General features: G+C 39.8%; 1 protein-coding gene across 8 annotated transcripts in view; it reads right to left on the reverse strand.

Annotated features, from left to right (window-relative positions):
• pHCl-1 (pH-sensitive chloride channel 1) overlaps positions 1–27,415 on the reverse strand; it is a 1,475,408-nt gene that overhangs the window by 560,642 nt on the left and 887,351 nt on the right. Inside the window, exon 5 of one of the 8 annotated variants that reach the window (XM_068225462.1) lies at positions 12,165–12,231. The exons of the other annotated variants lie outside the window; for them this stretch is intronic. Coding sequence (XP_068081563.1) covers positions 12,165–12,231 — 67 coding nt within the window. The remainder of the gene's footprint in view (positions 1–12,164; positions 12,232–27,415) is intronic. 8 annotated transcript variants of the gene reach the window in all.

Consider the following 27,415-nt stretch of genomic DNA (forward strand, 5'->3'; position numbering starts at 1 on the left):
TTTCGTGCGTTGTTAGGTAGTCGCCAGTGCACACAGACGCCATCGGTTGATGGTATTCAGTAAAGAGTGACCCAGGTTTTCAAATTTATGTAGTGGACTTACCGTGTTCCCAAATGTTCGGATGAAATAACACGGTCATGAACCGACCTACGTATGGTTTGTTCAACGTTAGTAGGGCCTATATGCAGTATTGGAGACGTTAATGCAAGTTTCTCTTTGTTTTGCAATCACTATTTTGTATCCAAGGTGGACGCTACATAAAGGGACTTACTGGACGTAATGACAAATTGTAACCAGTAAATTAAAATTCTCTCTCTCAGTCCCTCTCACTCAACCATCATATGTTTTTCTCATTCAAGAAAGGAACAATAAGAAGAAAAGAAGTAAAATGGGCAGCAAAGAGCGAGAAATTAATTTAAAAGTTGTTAATTTAAAACTACATGGCGATGACTGGTGATCCTTTGTTACGCCAATATAATTATATTGATAAATAAATTTGTGGTTGATTTATTAAACTCCACGCCATTTGTCTGATAATGGTGTTCATAGAATAGAGGCCAGTTTAACGGCCTATTTACCGAGCTCGATAGCTGCAGTCGCTTAAGTGTGGCCAGTGTCTAGTATTCGGGAGATAGTGGGTTCGAACCCCACTGTCGGCAGCCTTGTAGATGGTTTTCTGTGGTTTCCCATTTTTACACCAGGCAAATGCTGGGGCTGTACCTTAATAAGGCCACGGACGCTTCCTTCCCACTCCTAGCCCTTCCCTGTCCATCGTCGTCGTAAGACCTATCAGTGTCGGTGCGATGTAAAGCAACTTGCAAAAAAAAGCCTATTTTCGGAGCACACTGCCACCGACTGAATAGTTTAATAGTCAGCTAGATCATAACAATAATATTAATGTTATTTGTTTCATGCCCCACTAACTACTTTTATTGTTTTCGAAGACAGCGCAGTGCAGGAATTTTATTCCGCAGGAATTCTTTTACGTGGCAGTAAATCTACCGACACAAGGCACCTTCAAATACTACCGGAGCCGGGATCGAATCCTCCAACTTGGGCTCAGAAGGCCAGCACTCAACTGCCTGAACCATTCAGCGTGGTTGAATTATAATATTGGTGCAGTTAGCCTTGGTAGAGGAAGCATGATCGGTGATCCAGATGGCACTATTCCACAACATTATATAGTCTACTTTCGGCTGTGAGCCAAGAGATGTGAGGGTTGAAAACAAGCGTTCAAAACAAATACTGTAAAAGGTTCTTCAAGTGTGATGTGCACTGAGTGGCCAAAAGTCATGAGAAGACACTGAATGTGATGTTAATAACGAGTTGCTCCTCCGTGAGCCCTCAAAACAGCAGCGGTACGGTGAGGCATCAACTCTACAAGGAGTTGGAATCGTTCTGGAGGGATCTGGACCCACGCATCTTGCACTGCTACCACAATTGGTCTTGTGTAGTTGGTGCGGGGTACACCAGCTGCGACAGCATCCCATAAATGCTCGACTGGAGTAAGATTGGTGGATCTGGAGGACCATTCCATGGTCCTAACTTCACTGGAGTGCTTCTCGAACCACCTGCATGCCACCTCAGAGCGGTGAAATGGCGAATTGTCCTGCTGAAACATGGCATCTCCACCAGGGTACTGTAGGGCCAGAAAGGGATGCGGATGGTCTGAAAGAATGTTCACATAACGTGCACGTGTCACCTCTCTCTGCAGCCGGACAATGGGGCCTAATTGTGGCCATGAGAACGCCGCCCAGACTAGAACTGAGCCCCCTCCCGCCTGGACACAACCTTGTTGACACGCAGGATCCATAGCTTCATGGGGGATACGCCACACACTCACACCCTAATCAGCTCGATACAACTGGAAGCGGGATTCATCCGACCATACCACACGCCGCCACTGTTCTATGGTCCACTGTCGATGTTCGCGGGTCCATGCACGACACTGAGCTCTGTGTCGAGGTGTCAGCAAAGGGACAGGAGTTGGTCGTCGGCTGGTGAAGCCTATGCGGTGCAGTTGCCTCCATACAGTCCTGGTAGAAATGGGTTCCTGACTCCCAACATTCAACTGGGTGGTGATCTGACTCACAGTAGCCCGTCGAGCGCCCAGTATGGTTCTACAGAGCCGAAGTGATGTCCGTTCGTTAAACACCTGTGGTCCTCCCGTGTGGTAACATTCTCTCTGCGATATTGAAGATCCACCCTAGACACTGTTGACCTCGGAAACCCGAATTCGCATGTCATCTCCACAATGCTAGAACCCATGCGCCGTGCACCGATGATCGTCCCACGTTCAAAGTCAGTTAACTCGCGATGTGTTGCCATCTTCACGACACTGATGTCTGTGACAGACTGCTCAGCTACGCCGCAACTAGCCGCAACGCTCAGAGGTCATAAACGGCACATTTTTTCAATGTATAGCACTTCTCGTAACTTTTGGCCACTCAGTGTATCTATAATATTACAGTTCGTGTTTTCATTTCACTGAGCAAGTTGGCTGCTTGGTACGAACTGTGTAACTGTAAATTTGTATTCAGGAGATGGTGGTTTGGAACCTCACCATCGACAGCCGTGAAAAATGGCTTTGCATGGTTTCTAATTCTAATCACAAGGCAAATAAAGGGCCTGTAATTTTATTAAGGTCGCGATCACTTCCTTAGCAGTCCTAGCCCTTTCCTAAACCGTCGTTGTAGAAAACCTATCTGAGGTGCAGAGAAGTCAAACTACTAGAAAGGAAATACAGGTGGGACTCAGATGTGGTTTAGTGATAACGTTACATGAAAACAAGTCAGACTTTCAGTGTAAGAAAATGAAAGAACTTAATGTCGCTGCCTGTAAGGAATTAAAATGGAATAGGCAAACAGCGATTAACTGATTTTAATAATAATAATAATAATAATAATAATAATAATGTTATTGACTTTACGTCCCACTAACTAATTTTATGTGGTTTTTGGAGACGCGGAAGTGCCGGAATTTAGTCCTGAAGGAGTTCTTTTACTTGCCAGTAAGACTACCAACACGAAGCTGTCGTATTTGAACACCTTTAAGTACCACCTGACTGAGCCAGGCTCGAACATGCCAAGTTGGGGTCAGAAAGCCAGCGTCTCACCGTCTGAGCCACTCATTCCGGCGATTAACTGATTTTATCTTTGAGGTTGTTATAATACTGATATTATTTATGGCGAACTTAGTGAGCTGGCTGATCGTCTAGTGACACGGATGGAGCATGCAAGCATCGTACTACTCCGTATCATTCCTTATCAGTTAGTACCTACGTGCTTGTATGATACTGTGCAGTTGTTGTTGTTGTTGTTGTTGTTGTTGTTGTTGTTGTTGTTGTTTAGGTCATCAGTCTATAGACTGGTTTGATGGAGCCCTTCATACCACCCTAACCTGTGCTAAACTTTTCATTTCTACGTAACTATCACATCCTACAAGCCCTCTAATCTGTTTTGTCATATTCACAATTTGGTCTAACTCTGCCGTTCTTACCACCCATACTTCCCTCAAAAACCAACTAAACAAGTCCTGAGTGTCTGAAAATGTAACCTATTATTCTACCTATTCTTCCGGTAATTTCTCCAAATCGTTCTCCTATCACCAATTCAATTCAGTATCTCTTCATTCGTGAGTCGATATACCTACTTCGCCTAGTATTCTTCTGTAACACCACATTTCAAAAGCTTCTATTCTCTTTCTTTATGAGCTAGTTACCGTCCATGTTTCACTTCCATGGAACGCAAGACGCTAATCAAAAGTTTCAAAATCGTCTTTCTAATTCCTATATCAACGTTCAAAGTGAGAAAATGGCTTTTTTTCTTTTGCAAGTTGCTTTACGTCGCACCGACACAGATAGGTCTTATGACGACGATGGGACAGCAAAGGACTAGGAATGGGAAGGAAGCGGACGTGGCCTTAATTAAGGTACAGCCCCAGCATTTGCCTGGTGTGAAAATTAGAAACCACGGAAAACCGCCTTCAGGGCTGCCGACAGTGGGGTTCGAACCCACTCTCTCCCGAATACTGGATACTGGTCACAGTTAAGCGACTGCAGCTATCGAGCTCGGTGCTTTTCTGCATGTTATGTCCTCCTTACTTCGGCCTTCATTAGTTATTATGCTACCGAAGTAACTATATTAATCTACTTCCTAATATTTCCTGCATCTTTCAACTTCTTTCGACTGCACTCCATCATTTATCTTTTGGATGTATTTATTTTCATCTTCTACTCCTTCTCCAAGACAGTGTCAATCCTATTCAGCAATCTCTTCACATCTTCTGAAGAGTCAGATAAAGTAACAAAATCATGGGCAAACCTCACAGTTTTGATTCCCTCTCGTAATTTCTCTTTACAGTCTGTTCTACATACATATTGAAGTGAGGAGACAGACTGCAGCCTCACTCCTTTCCGGATTAATTTATTAAATGGAGGTCTTGAAGGGTTACAAAGGCACAGTTAAATTCTACATACATATTGAAGTGAGGAGACAGACTGGAGCCTCACTCCTTTCCGGATTAATTTATTAAATGGAAGTCTTGAAGGGTTACAAAGGCACAGTTCAATTCTATTGGAATTCTTGTTTTCGAATTATATCAGACACAGCATTATTTCGAAAAATTGTGCTGGGGTGTTGAGCATTAAGATTCTACATTTAATGTTTCAGACACATAATGGGTCAATTCAGGAGTCGATATGAAGCAAATCAGAGAATTCTCACATTTTCGATCACCACATAACTTTGTCCCTACGGATCGTAGGACAGCCGTTGTGGTACCATCACCTTGAGTTCAGAGAGAGATTTCTAATGGTATCCCAAATGAAGTGCTGGTATTGATTTTAGACGGTAAAATAACCGATTTAAAAATCAAATTTTAAAATTTTGCCCCCCCCCCCCCGTTGCCATATTATTCATTTGATATTGGACAATTTTGTTGAGTGACTGTAAGGCGTTAGATATTGTATCATTAGACATTTCAAGTACCTTTGTGTGCCTTTTGCTTTCGGAATTAAACAAACTAAGTCGTGTACCTCAAAATCGTCACTTTTGACATAAATTTGTCTTATGGCTGGGTGTCGTCTGAAAATTTACGTCACGAATTTTGTTTTTGCTAGGGGCTTTACGTCGCACTGACACAGATAGGTCTTATGGCGACGATGGGATAGGAAAGGCCTAGGAGTTGGAAGGAAACGGCCGTGGCCTTAATTAAGGTACAGCCCCAGCATTTGCCTGGTGTGAAAATGGGAAACCACGGAAAACCATCTTCAGGGCTGCCGATAGTGGGATTCGAACCTACTATCTCCCGGATGCAAGCTTACAGCCGCGCGCCTCTACGCGCACGGCCAACTCGCCCGGTCGTCACGAAATTAGCGATAGAAAATTTATGACGCGATGTTACCCAACAACTGTGCGCACGATGTTGCCTAGGAACCTAAAACCTCTGTACATATTTTTGTGGTATGAGTGGCGGTGGTGATTATTGTTTAAGAGGAAGTACAACTAGGCAACCATCCTCTATTTTTGTGGTATGATACAAATACATTAATAATTATCAATCTGAGTTTCAAAAAACATGATACTGTATAGGCTTTTGGGCTTATGCCGTGTCAAGAAAATAAGGTGAAATTATTAAAGTTTCGCAGGGAACTGTGCTCTGCGTCCTCAGAAGACATTTCGACTGTCCACGAGAAAGACTTCTTAACGGAAGGTGTTAGCCCAATTGGGTGAAAAAAAAATGTGTGTTGTGTGTCCCTTATAACCTCGCTTACGTGTCCAAAGCAAAATTTTACGTCTAACGACCCTCCTAGTAGTTCAAATAGACGTTTAAAAAGCATGCTGCATTCGGTGCCACACCCCCTTTTTCTTTCGCTCCCCAGTTATCTTGTATAATTCTGAAATGCTTCATGCTTTCGAGTTGAGAGATATTTTATTTTCGATGTAATATATGTTGGCTACTCTATAAGTTATTTAATAAACAGCGGACATCGCTGTTTTTTGTTCATTTGTTTATCTGTGACAATTTTTTGGGCGGTATCGTTGTTTCACGTTCTTACTTTTTCATATCGTGTATTTCGTGTTTACTTCAAATGACAAACCAAAGAGTATTTTCAAGAATAGGAAAGGTGTTGGAGGGAAAATAAAAGTTGTATTGCGCAATAATAGAGGTACACTTGAAAATGTGAGGTTAGAGCAAACACCTGATCATAATATTAGAAATACAACTCCCAAATCCATTGGAAGTGCTTATAGACGTAAACTATTATCATCTGAGAACTCGTATGAAGATGCCGATGATTCACACGATGTATATATTGTTGTATTATTGGATTTTCTGAATAATGCAATTAGCTCTTTCCTGATCCAAATTTGCTAAAGAGATGTTTGCACGGCAAGACGCAAAACCCCAACGAGTCTTTCAACTATGTTGTGTGGACTCGAATCCCTAAGAATGTGTTTGTTGGCTTGGAAACTCTGTGCATTTGTGTATCTGTTGCTGTATTGACCTTTAATGGTGGTAATTTTAGAAGGATATGTGTTTTGAAACATTTAAACGTTGAACCCGGTAAAAACACTGTGAGGGCGCTTAAAGATATTGATAGTTTTAGAGTTAAAAGAGCTGATAACGATATCAAAGACTTTATTAAGGAAGCTAGGAAGCACAAGAAGCAATTTAAAATATTGACGATGAGGATGATGATGATGACAACCCGGAGTATGCTGCAGGGATGCACTGATATATGTTGAAACTTTAAGTTCATTTTTCTGGAAACTTTATGACCCACTTTTCAGAAACTTCTCATCATAGAAACTGCAAGATGGGAGTTAGGAGTAACTCAGTAGATTTATCATTAGTATCATTATGTATTAACAAAAACTCATTTTTCTTTGATGAAAAATGTACTAAAATTGCGTACTGCAGAAACATATCCCTTAAAATTTCATATTCAGTAAGAACTTCTTGAAACAAACTCACTGTACATGCAAGGTATCACCATAAGAGCATACCAAATTTGATATTCGTGGGGCTAACGGTTCCAGAGAAAAAGGGTCACAAAATATGGCAATTTAACATTGTTAGTATAGGGGCTAACACCTCCCCTTAAATAATGACACTTTAAATTGGACGTTATAATAGAAGTGGAAAATGGTATGTTCAATCGCCACCAGATGGCCCCCAGGACGGAAGCTGGCCGAACCATCATAATCAGTCTAAGCGGTTCACATTTCGTGTTTGCGTAACACATCTATGGCACAGACATAAGCCTGGAATGAAACATCTGGCGACGAGGAACGTACGAATTTGGAAAACACCGAGACGAGATGACAATAGTGAAGGGACAGGGAAAGGAACTACCTACGTAAATTCTTAAATGCTGGCAACCAGGTATTGCTTAATTAATTATTTAATGACTTAATTACTTAATAACAGCAATTTGAGTTTCATTTATTGAAAGACGTAGTTTTGATCACTTAATTTTCCCAAAAGGAAATTTGACACCATTTTTGAAAGGAAGGTGTGATCAATGTTGAAGATTAAGTTGGATGATCACTTTCCGACTACAGAGGACTGTCAGGACCAGATATTTTTAAAGCTCCTTCTTCCTCAACCGCATATATTTAACTGAGGCCCACGGAGTGTCATATTTTATTATTTCTCACATTTTCAATCAAGTGGTACCTCAACAATTAGGATGAGGTTATTTAGTTCCGGAGCTACAAGCCTGAATATGAGTATATTATTTTTGTAACACTAAGATTCGAGTGTACGTAGCCTGATTTTATGGACATTGTCACGTCCAGTAAAAAAGAAAAAAATAAAGTGATGGGGAATGTCCGTACGACTGCATTCATCGACATTTAACGTTCACTTTTTCTTTGTGCGGTAGCGGGTGATGATGTCGGATATCGCATCCGCCAAGTTTCCGAGACAAAATCAGCAGCTAACTAATTACATGGAACACCAATTTGCCGCCGTTTACATGTAGTTGTTCTCTCCTCCGTCAAAGTTTAAATTGATTCTGGGAAGAGCTGCTGGCACGTAGAGAGGATGCGAAAATTAAAGTCAATGCAATCTAATAAAAGAGTGTCGTCTGAAACAAAACCACAAAAAGCTTCCGAAGATTACTTTGAACTCAAGGAAACTTCATTAATATTGCTAGAGGAAAACTACATAAAACTAACGTTTTAAGAGTGGAGTAGATAAATGCTTCCAACTGAACTCCGTGTTGATTTAAAAGTGTAAACATGAATTTACCGTCACTCCGATTGCATTTCTAAGTTTCTGGTGCAGATATTTCTGATTAAAATACAAGGATCAATTGAAGCATAATACTTTACTGAAATTTACTCGGAACTGAAGAGGCACCTGCATTTTTCAACCTAATCTAAAATATAGAAATTCCACTATATTAATATGACATATCGTCTCTTAGCGTGGATAATTCTCCTATAATTACTACGATTATCTCTATAAAAATGTTTTTCTACTACAGAAATATCCGTGGCATTCTTTGACATGAAAAAGTGAACTTCGCAAGAATTTTGATTTTCTTGTGTCAGAAATTTATCAAGGATCTGTTTCAGAAGATTTAAGCATATTATGGTCCAAAGGAAATTAATGTTTAATATTTAATGTACTGTAAAGTATGTTCTATGGCAATAATAATAATAATAATAATAATAATAATAATAATAATAATAATAATAATAATAATAATAATAATACGCTAGTCCCATAGTGTAGGTGTAGCGTTCCTACTTGTTACCCAAAGTTCCCGGGTTCGATTACTGACCAGTACAAGGATTTTGCATTCTGGACTGAGGGCTGGAAATGAAGCAGATCTTGTTTCCTGCATACCTTTCCCGAGCAAAGGCGTTTATACGGCGTGATGTTCGTTGCCCGAGAAGTAGTCGTTATTATCGGAGCCAACTACCTTTATGTCTCCAATGGACATTTCATAGCCCTGAAATGAAATGGAAATGGCGTATGGCTTTTAGTGCCGGGAGTTTCTAAGGATAAGTTCGGCTTGACAGATGCAGGTCTTTTGAATTGACGCCTCACGAGATCAAGCTGTATGATGCGAGAGACAGCGGATCCAGTCGTAGAAGCCAAGTAATATGGCTGAATATGTCATTACGTTGACTACGTCAGTCAAATCTTTACAGGCCACCTCAAGTAGCTAGGTAGCAGTCGTTTTGGCAAACCAAGGGTCTTACTGTCCTATAAGTTCCATGGGTTTAATAATAATTATTACATTAATAATTATGAATATCACTGAAGTAATCATATTGTGCATCAAAATGTAAATACGTTCGCGATCAATTTGGGAGGCTTCTACGGTGTATGTTTATTATATGTTCATAATTTAGTCATTTAATATCTTGGACACGTAAAATAAATACATAAATTGATAGGAATAAGCTAGTATAATATTCTAACTTTCGGTTTACTGTTTTACTTTCTCAAACACTCAGATGTGGAAAGCGGGGGTTTAGAGAAGTAATATGTATTTTCCACCTACAGATTCGATATAGCTCTACGGACCAGATGAAATGAAATGGCGTATGGCTTGTAGTGCAGGGAGTGTCCGAGGACATGTTCGGTTCGCCAGGTGCAGGTCTTTTGATTTGACTCCCGTAGGCGACCTGTGCGTCGTGATGAGGATGAAATGATGATGAAGACAACACACACACCCAGCCCCCGTGGTAGCGAAATTAACCAATGATGGTTAAAATTCCCGACCCTGCCGGGAATTGAAACCGGGACCTCTGTGACCAAAGTTCAGCACGCTAACCATTTCGCCATGGAGCCGGACTACGAACCAGATGATTATTAGGGACATAATTTTAATGTATTTGGGCCGTAGACAGAAGCTTTTAAAATTAAGTACAGTGAATAGAAGTTTATTTTACTGATAAGGTGAGGTTTTATTATAAAGAATGTTCCTTTCTATTTTAACAGTGTAAGCAGAAACAAAATAAACATGAAAAAATATGTGGCTTTTAAAGCTTTACAATAAATTAAAGAACATTGTAGTTTCAAATATCAACACAAAATGAACATATGCATTTCTTTGGATTTCCACAACACGCTGCTTCAAGCATTCGGTGAACTCATGTGAAAAACTGAAGATCTCAATTGTTGTTTCCTGCATACCTTTCCCGAGCAAAGGCGTTTATTCGACGTGAGGTTCGTTACCCGAGAATTAATCCTTATTATCGGAGCCAACTATCTTTGTATCTCCAATTGACATTTGATAGCCTTGAAATGAAATGGAAATGGCGTATGGCTTTTAGTGCCGGGAGTGTCCGAGGACAAGTTCGGCTTGCCAGGTGAAGGTCTTTTGAATCGATGCCTATAGGCGACCTGTGCAACGTGATGCGGATGAAGTGATGATGAAGACGACACATACACTCAGCCCCCGTGCCAGCCGATTTAACAAATTATGGTAAAAATTCTAGAACCTGCCGGGAATCATACCCGAGACCCCTGTGACCAAAGGCCAGGACGTTAACCATTTAGCCATGGAGCCGGACTTCATAGCCCTGTAACTGGTTCTTTGAATTTCTTCTGCTTCTTCTCATTTTCAAACTTCAGTTCCTCACATTATGTTCTGCAGCACAGCAACACCATCCTAACACCACCTTGAGGGGATATCCTGTCCTATGTTAAGTCATCAAGCCGGAGGATAGTTGGATCCTGAATTCGTGCCACCTATTACAGGAAACTTGAAATAATCGGTGGCGGTATCACAATGAGGCGTCCTAGGCCTCAGCGAGGTAGATTACCATTGCTTTTCACACTGATCCAGAGAATATTAGTAGAGCACGACTTACATAACAAGTAACAGCTTTTCTGGCATTCAGACGTACTGAGTGTCATTATTCAGTTCTATCTATATCTGAACTACTTCCATACTGTCTGATAAACAAGACCGAGATTTCATCAGCTAATTTAAAGCCTACACTTCTTTACAACTCCTATAATAATTATAAGTTCTATTCTAAAGCTTATCCCTTAAAATATTATACTCAATTAACAGTTAATATATTAATATAAAAACTACCATTAAATACTGAATTAAATTCATTTCTTGAAGAACCAGATATCTTAAAAACCGACTAATATTTCATAGAAGTTTAATTTTGCTCTGACTTGTGCCAAGGAATAGATACAAAAATATTGCATCCATCAACAAATAGCAACGGGTAAATGGGGGTTGCTTAAGGCAATGGAAATATACAGTAACATGATCAGAAATACTGTACAGTCGTCTATTATGGTTTCTCTATTTTAGTATACTATTGAAAATGATGCCCTAATCGGATTATACAGTCTATGCCGTTTAACATCGTAAAAATATATCAGAAAAATGATATTCCTTGACACCGATTCCTACAGACGTGGTATTTGATCAAAATTTAACTTTTAGTTATAGTAACACGTTGTAGCTACTACGAAATGACTGTTCACAAAGTACTTTAAATAAATAGTTTTATGCAACCGATACATAAATTCCCAAATTCTATATCAAATTGAGAAAAATGACCCCTGTGGGAATTTAGTGCTGTTACTTTAATGTCTTGTAGAGCTCTTTCAACAAGTTCTATAATAAATTTGAAGATATGAACTCAAAGTGGATTTTCATTGGTTTCTTTTGTTCGAATTTGCTAACGTGTTGTCTAAAATTCGAATCAGTTGGTGGATTGAACTATTAATGATTTCTCCTTGTCTGAGATATCTCTAATTTTTGAAAGAAATCAGGTATATCACACGAAACATATAACTTAAATATTTACAGGTTTCCAAGATATACGTTTCAACTTTAAATTTGTACATCTGCATTCTAATTAAAGGGGGAAGACGAACTCAGTCTTCAATTTAAGCTTCTGTCTTTATTATACCAACTCTGAATGCTCAGTTTCTCTGAACATTTTGAACAATAACAATAGAAGAAATATCTACGTCTTATAACTGCGTGAAGAATCGAATCTGAAAAAAGTGACGTATTATGACAATGTGGCCCCCTTCTGAGATAAAAACAAAACAACACACAAACATTTAGAAGAGAACAAGCACTAAATAGAAGAGAAAAAGAGAGAGAGAGAGAGAATGTGATAGAGAGTGAGTGAGAGAGAAAGAGACACGGACCGCTCGATTGTTGGCGGACCTTCCCCGAAGTGCGCGGGTCGGACGGCGATTTCATCCCACAGCAGAAGTCGGCATCTGGAACAAAGCAATGGGTGCATGCCTTTGGCCATCAACTGATATATTTTCTCGTCCTGTATCATCTCTAGTATATCAGTTTGATTTTAGTGCTGATCAGGAGCATTTGCGTGGCACAGTATCACTGAAAGCAGCTATAATTAGTCAACTGGATCAGATATCTGCATAAGAAAACACATTTCGTACAAGGATAAGTCAATAAGTAAAGAAATGTAATTCGGTCTGTTAACAACATGAGTTCGATTATACATCTCTATTAGGTTTTGGCACATAAATAGAATCAAACTCGATGTGTATCGCAGAGACGAGCTTACGTGGAGAGACTTCGCCTGTTTTCATCTACGACAAAGTCATTACTGTGTTAACGTTGTGTCTTACAGAGTGTGAATCAAGCTTTTTCTTGAGGGGGTCGGGGGCATCTAGCTAATTTATTCTCTAATAACATACTTCTGGCACTAGAATTTCAGAATTAAACACTTTTCCTGTTATGTAAAAAATTAGACCATGCTACCCTCAATAATATTTATCACCTGGAAGATAATTTATGTTTTAAACATACAAATTTATGACATTATGAAAACAAATCAAATATAAAATCTACATTAAGGAAATCTCAGAGAAATAATTTTCGTGTATGAGATGATGTCCATGATGCTTCCTTGCAAATGACGATTGTTTGTAGTAGAGTGATGACTCCCTGTTATCCTGCCAACTGCAAGTTGATTTGCTGGAAAATATTCTAGGTCCGTTTATTGATATAGACATCAGAGATGATAGTGTCTGAATATACATTCTGTTTCCTAGCTTGGTCAGTGTATTATTTATTATATTAAAACATTCTTCACACTGTGCACTACGTAAATTCCGCTAAACAGCTTCTTTAATTTATTATTTCAAAACATTCAGAGACCTGATTATAAGCAAGAGTAAATGTAATTTCTGGGTTAGGGCAAGAGAGGTGGGAATGACATTTCCCTGCCAAGGATAAGTATTGCTGTCATCAGCCAGGGAATCCATTCTACCAGTGGGGTATCTTCCCCTCCCCCTTTCACTCTTTGATTCGCACTCTGGTGTTCCAAGATTTTAAAATGCTGGGTGCTTTGAAACCAAGTAATTGAGATGAGAAGAGGTGATTTAGGACATTATAGAAGGAAAGATTGCAGTGCATTTGGTGTAGAACAGTGGTTTACAAAGATCAATCATGGAAGAGAAAAACATTTACTTTCACCTAGCATTTACAGGACTCCACTACTTGAGATGGGAGGTGAACATTTAAATTTTAAGAACATTCACAAATTTTATTTACCATTTCGTTTCTCAAAATTGATTTTAAAACTACTGAACACTGAACAAAATAAGGCAACCCACTTTAAAACGAACTCATAATTATTGTAAATTTACAACACGTTTTCTAAGATTTTCTGCATAAAATAATTTTTAACACCTCGGCGACCAGCATATTTTTCCTAAACTTTTTTTTGCTTTGTCCACGTTTCTTCTATTGAATTTATCGCTTTTGATTTATGAGGACATGAAGAAAATTGGACCTTCTTTTAAAAATCTATTAAACATGCTAAAAAGTCGCGTGAATGAATGTGACCCACGTGGTTAATTTTCAGTAGAATGTGCACGCAGATATTCAACCTGGCCATTTACACGGGTATTTCGTTTTTGGGAGGATGGAATTGAGTTATAACACAGTAAAAATAATTATTGTAAAAGTACAGTCATGATATTATCGAACAGGGTACATAATTAGTTACTTGATGTAAAATAATTAGTTGTATGATGAATAAAATAGGGTCTGCCGTATTTGTATGGAAAATTTCCTCTTAATTCATGATTAACTATAGTCCAGTTTTTGTTTGGAAAGGATAAAAACAAACATAATACTGAAACAAAAAGCAGAAACATTTTGAGCCAATAGGCCGATTATGACTTCACTGTTGTATGTGTTTCAGGAAAAACTTAAAGCTGTATTGAGCTATATCGTATATGCCTAAATTATTTTTTTATAACACTGTGGAACGTTTTGAAGTTCAAATAGAACCGTTGGCTATGTATCCAGGCACGCAGACCCCACCCTACTTTTCAAATTTAACCGATACGAGCTAGGGGAGAGGTAAAATTTGAACGTCGGGAACCCGAAGACAACTAAATAGGTTGACTAACTTCATCTTCGCAGGACTGGGATCCTTTGAATTCAAGCAGATATATTCGTCACCAAGCTAAAATTCCACAGGTCCGAATTAATGAGAAATTGGAAACAGATTTATCATTCACTTCTAAGTGATAATAATGATTACTTGAGCGCTTTTAATAATAAGACTCATTTGAACGTAAAGCCGTTGGAGTTTGGAAATCCGTTAGCAGGCCACTGTCTCTATTAGCCGGGGATTCATCTCGAGCAGCGGACAAACTGTAAGACTATTTAAACTCCCGTGGTGAGGGAAGCTCTCTCATTCGCCAGAAGTATTTTCAGTGAGTTGCACGCGGTGCATGTCGTTCTCCACGAGAGGTGATATTTTTCTTTGTGAATATCAAAGTCAGTTACACGGTATGTGAGCGGTCCAGAACTAATAATTTGCTTTGTGACTAGCAGTATCTTGGTCTTTGTCAAATAATTTGAAATACCAAGTGCGGTCTAACACCGTTCAGATTCCGTATACTCATTAATCTGAGAATGACAACCCGAGACATGCGAGTGAAATAGAAGTACAATTAACGCTTTAATTCGCATATCCAGCCGGTACGTGTTCGCGAGTCACGGATATTACGTATTTTTGAGCCACGAAGAAGGACTAATGTTGATTGGGTATACGCCCTTAATCTAATTGGGACTAACGCTTGCGCGTAGGCTAAGCCGATTATAGCCTATCATTAGGATGAATATTGTGTATTCGAGCACGCAAAGCGGTGAAGAGGAGGCCTTAATCCACAGCATCCTCGCAGACTTTTCCAGGAACGACAAGAAGACAACTATGACTGTACGAGGAATCGAAACCAGAACCACTCAGCCTTTGCTGACCTCTGTCATGATACACTAAGACGATTGTGATACAGCGGACATGTGATTCGTGGTGGATGGCGAGTAGCTACAAAAGTTAAGTGCCAATGTCCATATAAGCATGTTTTAGGAAATATTAATACACTAGTGTAATGTTAATTTGTGTATTTCAATAATTAAATGTCAGCCAGAGCGGAAATTGCTTTTGTTCAAGTTTACCTAACGTTGAATTTGGTCAGGGCTGATGTGCATGTTTCTAGCCCATTGGAAGTGTACATATTTAGCTAGATGGGAGAAAGGGTAATGATAGAATAGCGATAGATGGTTTTTTGCTTGATTAGTGTATTCTGTTTTTCTTTTATGCCATTTATCACAGAGATATTTCGGGTAAGGAAGAAGGACTAATGTTGATCGGGTGTACGCCCTTAATCTAATGACGCACAAGTAATAAGTAATATATTGTACAAAGGCGGATTAATCCATATAAATAAAGTTGTAGGGTGCCCGCTGTCTGTAATTTCGTTTGTTTTATCAATTTTTAGATAAGGTCAGATAATTAGTAACGTGGATTAGATAAGTTGTTCTATGCATGAGGCATGGATAATTTCACTAACTACAAGAAGTGCAGTGACAATATGTCCACCGTTGGGTCATTATTGGATAATTTATATTGGGAAGAAGGCAAGTTCGGGAACATCATGGGATCGAACCAAGGACATGCAAAGTGAATGGCTTGAAATGCCAGAGGAATGATTTTGGGTCCAACTGTTTGGAATTAGGGGAGAAATGCCATATTATTGCTGGGAGTCATGGCTTGTAAAGGCGATAATTAGCCAGCTGATGCGTTGCTTAAGAAAGTAGCAGCTGAGTGAAGATGTGTGAAAGAATTTGTTTCCTCGTTCACGAGAAATAATGCAGGCGGAAGGGCTGACCCATTGTATAAGCTCCCCAGCGTCTTGGTTCGTTTGACAGCCAAGTGCTAGCTCCCCTCGTGTCAAGTAAAACGGATTTATGAGGTCCCGGTATGTGTTCCCAGAGCTATGCACTTCCTTGCCTGTTAGATAATGTTTTGCGTTTCAAACAGCTGCTCGACCTACCCACGTGTAGCAAGAGGGATGGACAACTGTGTCTTTTTTAGACGCAAGCGTACGAAGCCTGTCAAAGTCGGGTTCGATCCCCGATATCTGTATTATTTGATATGCTTGTCTGTATGTGTTTTCATCCACAGGTTTGTTCTATTGGTGTGAGTGTACCTGTTTGTTTTTATGTGTCTCGTGTTGTGTAGATTTGAGATATTTAGATCGATAGCTAATTTGCTCGGAATCCAGTTCTGTCTGGTCCAATTTTCATACGAATACGGACTCGTACACTAGAATCAGTGCTTTATTTTGGAGATAATGTTTAGGAACCACCCTGCACCAATGTGATTTATTATTTGTATCGGAATATGTCGGAGTGTAAATAAAGTTAGTCAGTTTTTGTACTAGTGTATTAGTATTTCCGAACATCATACAGACGATCAAGATCGATGCCCTAGGGCAAATGGACTTAGGAGCTTAGATGGCGCAGCTACACAATTAATTCGTAATACGGACCAAATCTCCATGTAAATAGATTTTGTAACATTATTTTACGGGTCGTTGCCCGCTTTTATTTTCTTTGAATTTATTTTGTTGTAATGTATTTGTTTATCATGTGCGAGTCAAATTTTTACGACCGATCTTGGGGTCGAGAATGCTAATTTTATCTTGGATTTCATTTTAGTATGAACCATATTTAGTTTTGGACCAATAAATCTATTCTACCCCTTTACATATATTTTTCATTTCAAAATATGCCTCCATACTTTCTGTCCATATACTAATTAGTATAAGTATATTTAGAGATTTTCTTCCGCCGATTTTTCGGACATCACCACGCGCTCTACCTCCCACCATTAGTTAGTCGGATTTAAGGACAGGATATGGTGCAGTATAGTCATTCCGAACACATTGTATGCCAACCCAAAACTAAGAACAGAAAACTAGTCAACGGTAACTGATACCTATATGTCTTGGAACGCAGTGTGATTACATATAATGCACAGACCACTTTTTCGGTACTGTGTGCAGTTACATATGATGCACATGGTCAAAATCAAACTACAACCATGTCTAATATATCGTACGATGTCGGATTAATCTATATAAATAAAGTTGTAGGGGTCCGCTGTCTGCAATTTCGTTTGTTTTACCAATTTTAAGTTATTTTTCCGTTTTAGGTCAACTCAAGAACCGAATCTGTGGTTTTTATTTTTCGTGCTTGTTTATCTCTTTGTTCCACCATCACGGCGAAACGGCTGAATAGGTCTTGACCAAATGTTATATTTAGAATGTACTGATCCCGGGAAAGATTTTGATATGCATACGATTTAAAAATCTTTGAATAGACGTGGTGTTTATAGGAAAACCAGAATATTTCCCCTACATTTTCTCTTATACTATTGATTTTATGTAAAATCCGTGGAACGTATGTGAAACGTCTCTTCACTGTAAGCAACTTTTGTTATCTTCATAATTTAGCCCACTCTTCAAATGACGGAGAAAATTTCTATTTTCTGCGGGTATCATGCTGTGCACTGAGTGACCGACAGACCGACAACGAACCTACAGATTACCATGGCAACGTCCCTGACTGCTTGCCAGCAGGGAAGTAACATATTGCCATTTTCGTCCTCATTCCTGTAAACTCGTGGTTGTTCCTTGGGTAGAAAGCAAGAGAGACGTCAATCAGCCATTCTGAGGGATATTGGCGGAATACCGTTGGAGGTTATTACCGTCTTCGAATAGCTTAAGTAATAACACCATAAATCACCTTCTTATCTGTTTATCTAAGAATCCCTGCGCCTAAGTTTCTTTTCTGTTACCACTTTCTTATATCCATAAATCAAACCATGACAATTTATTGAGGGACATTTGATTTTCCAATACATCCACTTGGTATAAATCCTATTTTACGTTAATTTCAACTTTCTTAACTGGATCACTTTCTTCCTTAATTTTAATGACGGTGCAGACTTTCGTTTCGGGATAATTGGTGGATAAACGGTAAGTCGTATCACAAAACAGGAAGCACAATCGCGTTTCAATTTGGAGAGATCTCCAATCTTGGTCCTATAATATTTTGTCGTATCTCTATCCCTTATACGTTAAATAGAAATGTATTTCTCAATTTCAAATTAATGCTGTACTTTTTACACGTATATACATGTTATCGATTGGCACACTAATAGGAAAGACAGAATAATGACATTCGGCACGCACATTGACACGTGATCACTTATTTGTTAAGGCTTTCTTCTTCATCTTCAAGTGCCACATCCGGTCACCCAGACGTTGGCAATCACTCTGGAGAAAGCCCCCTTTCTTTAGCCTGAAGTCTGTAGGGTAATGCCAAGCTGTACTTTATGAATTTCTTCTTCTTCTTAATCGGTTTACCCTCCAGTGTTGGTTTTTCTTTCGGACTCAGCGAGGAATACCACCTCTAACACCTCAAGGGCAGTGTCCTGGAGCGTGAGACATTGGGTCGGGGGATACAACTGGGGAGAATGACCAGTACCTCGCCCAGGCGGCCTCACCTGCCATGCTAAACAGGGGCTTTGTGGGGGAATGGGAAGATTGGAAGGGATAGACGAGGAAGAGGGAAGGAAGCGGCTGCGGCCTTAAGTTAGGTACCATCCCTGTATTTGCCTGGAGGAGAAGTGGGAAACCACGGAAACCCACTTCGAGGTTGGTTGATGTGGGAACGAATCCACCTCTACTCATTTGACCTCCCGAGGCTGAGTGAACCCCATTCCAGCCCTCGTACCACTTTTCAAATTTCGTGACAGAGCCGGGAATCGAACCCGGGCCTCCGGGGGTGGCAGCTAATAACACTAACCACTACTCCACAGAGGCGGACAATTGTATGAATTTACAGCCTCAGTTTCTTCTTTTCCTATGGTCACTTTGCCTTCTGCTGAAGCTTTTCCCCCTTTTCACAAGTTCGTGTGCAATATTTTGGTAAAATTGTTTTATAATGTCTGTATTGTCCCCGTGAAAATTGGCGATATTACGAGTATTTTAACAAGTGGAAAGCAAAAATTTTATTGTCTGCTTAGAACCGCAGCATGTCATCTAGGAAGTTGTGGCGAGCCGAGAACGAGTTTTTTTGTCGTTCAGAGGGGTGAGATTACCAGCGAGACTGTGCCAAGGTCAGGCCAAACCACGTGACTGCCTTCGCACGCGCACAACCCAGCTTGTTTCTGGAATAGTCTGCGCAAATTAAAGGAGATCATCAGCCAATTACCGTTCTCGCTGAAGAACACGCCTCCCTGGCTAATTAGATAAAAGGCCTTGCTTCGAGTGAATCGTTCTCTTAATGCTCTTAATGCTTGTTCTCTTAATGATTAGTGCTCTTCGCTGTGTGAGACATCACGTTACCGGACCACGTGGAAAGAAAATTTTCAAGTCAAGTCGACGCCCGTTCTACCAGAATTTTGTCTGATAATTAGTGAATTCTGTGGAATAAAAACGCCTAGGAGCCAAGTTAAGTGTGACAGTGTAGACGAGCTGTTTATATTCTGCGTGTGTTTGTGCAAAATACTTAATTTTGTCATCTCAGTTACAGCTTGTGACCAGCAATCTACGGAAGACGTCTTAGAATTGAACATCTCAAGATGAAGAATTCCGCAACCACCGGCAACACAATTTCATCGAGGGACACCCGTTGCAGAGCCTCCATGGAGCTGTAAAAATGTAAGGCGTCTCTGGTAATTGGAAGGAGACTGGCCGGAGTATGCTGAAATAACTGACTGTCGACGGGAATCGAACTTCACCAAAACTTGAGTACCTTTTTAATTTAATTTATCTGTCTTACCTTTTGTACAACTAGAGATCTTTCTTCTTAACTCGTAGATCTATTAGATTGCTGTAGTTAGAAATATTTCATTTTTCTACTTCTTAAGGTGTCGTGGTAGACTAGGTACGTGTGAATGAAATTTTGGATCTATTAGAGTAGACATGTAGGTTGTCTTTGAATGATTTCCCATGCTTAAGGAGCTTCATGTTTAATAATCACTGACCACACGATAAATCTACTTTCCTTGTAATATTGAAAGTTACCGGACGGAAAATTTACGTGTACATTTTGAGTGAATAGGGTCGAACCTAGTGTCTTTTAAGATCACTTGTTGTTTTTATGATGAAGTCATCTAATTTTACGATATTCCATGAGGATCAGTAGATGTAATAATCACTTAAATAATAATAATATTGACTAAAGATCGGGTAAAACAGAAGTAAACGCTCGTGAGCCATAAAACTACTGTAGAGTTCCTAAATGTGAGATGGAATGTGCTCTGTTCATGAAGGGTCTGGAATATGGCCAATCCTGAGGGATATTTGTTGTATAATTGAGCAATTGATGAATTAATGGTGATATTTGATTTATTCTTGTGTATTTGGAGCGCAAGATGGATTATAATTATTGGAGCACGTGTTTGCGAGTGTATTTCACAGGTAGGAAGTAAAAATAAGACGAGTAAGGCTCACGCTTGCGGTAAATTCAACCTGTAGCCCACATGATGGTAGTGCTTATGGATTTTACTAGAATCTTCCATTATAATTTCATGAATTAGATGAACTTGCATTGAAATGTGAAATGTATTTCTACCAAGTGATACCCATGACTTCGATCACTAGCCACCAGTAATGAAGGATAATTTCAGTACACGAATTATTTCTGTTAGACATTACGCGTCCCGACCACCAATAAAAATCACAAATAAATTTGCCAAATCAGGATTCGATGTAAATAGTGTACATAAAAACGTGTTTCCCTAGTGTGAATGTGTGTGTGTAAATGTGTATATTTCTCTTGTGTCATGTTGATTTCATTTAATTTTGATCTGGTCACGCACTCGCTGTGACGCAGATCACACTCATCGTTGTGTGTCGCCTTAAGAAATAATTTCATGCCCTTAAGGGAAAGTTTAATTAAGTTAAGTCAAGGAAGACTAGGAAGGAATTTATTTTCTTAATTAGCGAGATTTAAAAGGAAAGATCATCTCGTTACTTTATGAAGGCACTCGATTTGTAAATAAAATTTATTTAACTAGCTCACACGTTGGTAATGTAAATTTCTAAAAATCTGAAACACTTTAAGATTAATTTGAATAGATATGAAATGCAAAGATCAGAGGTAGAAATTCGTTAGCCACATGATTGCTTTGGAACATTGTGAAAATAAGTCATTAATTATTAATTAAAAATAATTACTCTGAAATGCTAATGATGATCATTAGGTAAATGATGCTGTGGAAAATTAATAAGAACACGATCGTGTGACAATGAAACAGGTTAATTGAATGATAAGAAAATAATAATAATAATAATAATAATAATAATAATAATAATAATAATAATAATAATAATAATAATAATAATAATAATCAGAATAATAATTAATTAATTTTGAGAATTTTTGGAAACAATTTTCATTCTACTGAAGTTCATGTTGGTGTCATTGACCAATATTAGATACTGTAAATGACAAATTCAGTTGTATACATCTTAAAACCACGTGTTGAGACTACTTTAAATTGGTAAAGCTTTGAACACATGTTAATTTATTTAATTCTTTCAGTCAAATGTTTGGTTTGAAAAGGCAAGTGGCCTAATTACTTCTTTGGTTTCATTACAGCACAGTAAGGCTGGAGATAAGGATACGTGTCACTCTAAATCGAGGAAGAAATCCAAAATTATGAAAGTTCTCTGTTAAAAGTAAAATATCAGCAAGAATATTTTATCTGTTTGTCTGCTTATGTGAATAAATGTCAGAGTATTGTTTTAACATTTCTTTTTATCCTGCTTGGTCATCAATCCTTAACAATCCTTAAATGCCTCTAGAAAGTGATAGCCAACGATCGAACGGTCCACCTTGGGATTCCTCGCTCGATGGCTGGGCTTAGCTCGGGAAAAATGGGGGCAGTATGACCTTTACATTTGACTCAGTAAATATTGAACAGTGGGGTATTAACTTGAGTGCATAATTATTTTTTGCTTGTTCGTGTATCTCTTACCATTAACTGAATTTCCCTGTCTGCACTTCACCTTGCCTAATCAATATTTCATCACTGCAGAATATCTGCTCGTGCTTAGTCATAATCATTTTTTGTATCGATGCTTTACCTCTCTGTTTTGTTCACACGGCTTCCTACCGCCGAGCTGAGTAGATCAGTTAGCAGAACACTGGCATTTAGAGCACATGTTGGCAGGTTCGATTCCAACTCAGTTCAAGGTATTTGAAGGTGCTCAAATTCGCCAGCCTCGTGCCAGCAGATTTACGAACATGTAAGAAAACTCCCTTAGGACAAATTCCGGCACCTCGGCTTCAAAAACCTTGAAAGTAGTCATTGGTACGCCAAACCAATAAAGTAGTATAATTGGATGGTTCTGCGGCACCTCCGCCGCCGCACGCCTCCTCCTCCGCCGCCGCCCGCGGAAAATTTGAATTTTGGCGGGAGATTTGAATTTGTAAACAAAGCCACGTGCTTTTTGACAGCTGTCATCGACAACAACGCAACGCTAACCTCACTGCTGCCATCTTGACGGGCCTAAACCTCACTAGTGCCAACTTAACCTAACTAGCATGAGGTAAACAAAGCCACGTGTTTTTTGACAGCCACGTGCTTTTTGACAGACAACAACGCATCGCTAACCTCAGTACTGCCATCTTGACGGGCCTAAACCTCAGTAGTGCCAACTTAACCTCACTAGCGCGAGGTAAACAAAGCCACGTGCTTTTTGACAGCCACGTGCTTTTTGACAGATTTGTAAACAAAGCCACGTGCTTTTTGACAGACAACAACGCATCGCAAACCTCAGTACTACCATCTTGACGGGCCTAAACCTCAGTAGTGCCAACTTAACCTAACTAGCATGAGGTAAACAAAGCCACGTGTTTTTTGACAGCCACGTGCTTTTTGACAGATTTGTAAACAAAGCCACGTGCTTTTTGACAGCTATCATCGACAACAACGCATCGCTAACCTCAGTACTGCCATCTTGACGGGCCTAAACCTCAGTAGTACCAACTTAACCTAACTAGCGCGAGATAAACAAAGCCACGTGCTTTTTGACAGCCACGTGCTTTTTTGACAGCTGTCATCCGCCATCTTTAAACTACAGAGCACCGTGCTGCCCTCTTTCGTCACCTGTCATCGGCAGTGCTGCCATCTTGACGGGCCTAAACCTTAGTGCTACCAACTTAACCTCACTAGCTCGAGATAAACAAATCCACGTGCTTTTTGACAGCCACGTGCTTTTTGATAGCTGTCATCCGCCATCTTTAATCTATAGAGCACAGTGCTGCCCTCTTTAGCTACTTACCTTTGAAATGTGGTGGCGGATAATTTGAAAAATGCTTTTCGACAAGCAGTCATCTTTAATCCAGAGAGAACAGTGCTGCCCTCTATGTGGTGGCGGCAAATTGAAAAATTCCACGTGCTCTTGTTTGAAAACAAACTCACGTGCTTTTTTGACAGCTGTCATCTGCCATCTTTAATCTATAGAGCACAGTGCTGCCCTCTTTAGTTTGAAATGTGGTGGTGGTAAATTCCACGTGGTCTTGTTTGGAAACAAAGCCATGTGCTTTATTGACAGCTGTCATCCGCCATCTTTAATCAACAGAGCACTGTGCTACTATCATGCGGGCAATTTCATCACCTGTCATCCGCCATCTTTAATCCACAGAACACCGTGCTGCCCTCTTTATGGCTACTACCTTAAGCACGTAGTAGCGGGCAATTTGAAAAGTTCTGTTAGCTATCATCCGCCATCTTTAATCAAGAGAGCACCGTGCTGCCATCTTTAGCTAGATACCTTTGAAATGTGGTGGCGGCAAATTGAAAAATTCCACGTGCTCTTGTTTGGAAACAAACTCACGTGCTTTTTCGACAGCTACCATCCGCCATCTTTAATCAACAGAGCATAGTGCTGCCCTCTTTAGTTTGAAATGTGATGGCGGCAAATTCCACGTGCTCTTGTTTGGTAAACATAGCCATGTGCTTTTTTGACAGCTGTCATCCGCCATCTTTAATACAGAGAGCACCGTGCTGCCCTCTTTATCGTAGTAGATGTAAATTCGTCACCTATCATCCGCAGTGCTGCCATCTTTAGCTAGATACCTTTGAAAAGTGGTGGCGGATAATTTAAAAAGAAAAATTCTACAGCAGCCCTCTCTCGACGCTAATTGCATAAGATGGCGGCTATACATGACTCCTTAAGGGTGCTTACGCAAGATGGCTGCTATACACAGGTTCTTATGAGACTCCCTTGGGATGCTTGCGCAAGATGGCAGTTATACATGGCTCCTTATGAGATACCCTAGGGATGCTTGCGCAAGATAGCGGCTGCTCTTATGGGACGGCTTAAGGGTCCTTGCACAAGATGGCTTGAGACGCCCTAAGGATGCTTGCGCAAGATGGCGGACACAAGATGGCGGCTATACATAACTCCTTATGAGACGCTTTAAGGGTGCTTGCGCAAGATGGTTGCTACTCTTATGAAGAATGCTAGCTTAGAGGCTAACGTGTCGTGATAGTTCGATTCATTAAATTTAGGGCTTAAATGCAAAATGTTAAATATATCGAAAACGGTGCACCGTAGAGCAAAACGGACAAAATTTTTCTGCCTAATACCTAGGTTCGCAGTATGAGGAACAAGAAAATCATAGTCTAATGATGGGATCAACGGTTCGGTTCCTACTTAGGCCCTTTGGCATTTGTTCTGTTTTAGCTTGTATTGAAGCGAGTCTTCGTAACATGATCAGGTCTAGCTATGGTAGAGAGTAAAACGTGTCATGCAGGTTCGTTTCATTAGATTTGGAGGCTTAAATGCAAAATGTTAAATATCTCGAAAACGATGCATCGTAGAGCAAAACGGACAAAATTTTTCCGCCTAATACGTAGGTTCGTAGTATCAGGAACAAGAAAAAACATAGTCTAATGATGAGATCAACGGTTCGATTCCTACTTAAGCCCTTTGGCATTCGCAGCTATCTATTTCTACAAGATGGTGGCTGCTCTTATGAGAAACAAGATGCATTGAGACGTCCTAGGGATGCTTACGCAAGATGGCAGACACAAAATGGTGACTATACATAGCTCCTTATGAGACGGCCTAGGGGTGCTCGCACAAGATGGCGGCTACTCTTAGGAAGAAAGCTAGCTTAGAGGCTACTGCGCAAGATAACAGCTGCTGTTATGCATGTGGTGGAGGGCAATTTGAAATTCTATGTGCTTAATCAACAGAGCACCCTGCCGCCCTCTTTAGCTGAAATGTGGTGGTGGATAATTTGAAAAATTCTTTTGGCAGCTATCATCTTTAAAACAATGGCGACTATACATAGGCTGTTAAGGCCTTATCATTCTCCTCCTCCTCCTCCTCCTCCTCCTCCCCCTCCTCCTCCTCTACCTCCTCCTCCGCCTCTTATGTCAAGGCATAGCTTTATATCGAACAAGTTTAAACCTGCATCGCGAAGGCAAGCGTGTGCAGCGATAACATTATTGTGCATGTTTAGACTTTCGAAACATAAGAAGAGTAGAATCAAACGCTGTACTCGATACGACATGTGATCAGAACATTGATTGATGCGTTCAGAAAACAAAATAAGTGATCAAGACTAGAATCGAACAATGTACTCAATACATCATGTGTTTAGAATATGTCAGGGGATACGCTTGTTCTAAGAAGATCAGATTGAAACATAACAAGACTAGAATAGAACACTGTAATCGATGTTGTTAACTTCAACATGTGATCAGAACATTGATTGATGTGTTCAGAACACAAAATAAGTGATCATGACTAGAATCGAACACTGTACTCGATACAACATGTGATCAGAACATTGATCGATGTGTTCAGAACACGAAATAAGTGAACAAGACTAGAATCGAACACTGTACTCAATACAACATGTGTTTAGAACATGTTAGGGGGTACCCTTGTTCTAAGAAGATCAGAATGAAACATAACAAGACTAGAATCGAACACTGTAATCGATGTTGTTAACCTCAACATATGATCAGAACATTGTTTGATGTGTTCAGAGCAAAAGTACAATTTTGATGATTTGCTTAGTGTAAAATCACAAACTATGGAAACACACTGTGCACATATCGCGTAGCTAACTCGCTCAGTAAGCAATATTGCAAAACTACAACTTCAATGATTTGCATAGTGTAAACATCAAAAACACACTGTACCCATACTGCGCAGCTAACTCGCTCGGTAAACGATATAGCCAAAGTATAACTTCAAATTATTTACCTTCCATCATTCGTCTTGTGTGTAAAAATCAGTCGAACAAGTTATCGCATAAACATGGCTGAAAAAAAAATCGTGATAGGGTATGGAACCCAGGGGTTACATCTTGTCAGAAGGGCAAAAAGGATGAAAAGACTCTTCCTCCTCCTTACCGCACATTCCTTGGCTAAAGGGCTAATGGGCTAAAGGGCTAAAGGTGCAACAACCTCGTCGATCGCTATCAGCAAGAACGCTTGTACTTTGTAGAAAATTAATCTTTATTGGTAAATGGTTTTATGTTCAGAACAAGGAATGGAACCTAGGGGTTACGTCTTACGTAATAAAATCCTCGAGGTGGGATGAGTTACGTTTTTGAACTAGTGTTTGGAACACTGAACTTTTCAAGATGATAGCAGAGAGTTTAGCAATGTTCTGTTGTTGGATTTTAAATTCCGCGCTACAACATGCATAAGGTGGCAGCCTTGAGGTTTACTGCCGTAAAGATGGCAAGAGTGAGGTTAACAATGTTCTGTTGTTGGATTTTAAATTCCGCGCTATAACATGCATAAGGTGGCAGCCTTGAGGTTTACCGCCGTAAAGATGGCAGCAGTGAGGTTAGCGACGCTCTATTGTCCTTCAAAGTGAGGTTAGGGTTCGTCAAGAAGACAGCTGTCAAAAAAGCACGTGGCTATGTTTACCAAACAAGAGCACGTGGTCGTGACGTCACGGTCACGTAGTATCTTGCCTCAGCATGTAAAGTTCAATGTCTACACCTACGTAGTTAACACTCTGCTATGTTCACAAGATTTTTTACACATAACTATTCTTTATGCTTTATGTTCATGCACAT

This window comes from Anabrus simplex, chromosome 1, assembly GCF_040414725.1.
Source record: "Anabrus simplex isolate iqAnaSimp1 chromosome 1, ASM4041472v1, whole genome shotgun sequence".
Taxonomy (NCBI): domain Eukaryota; kingdom Metazoa; phylum Arthropoda; class Insecta; order Orthoptera; family Tettigoniidae; genus Anabrus; species Anabrus simplex.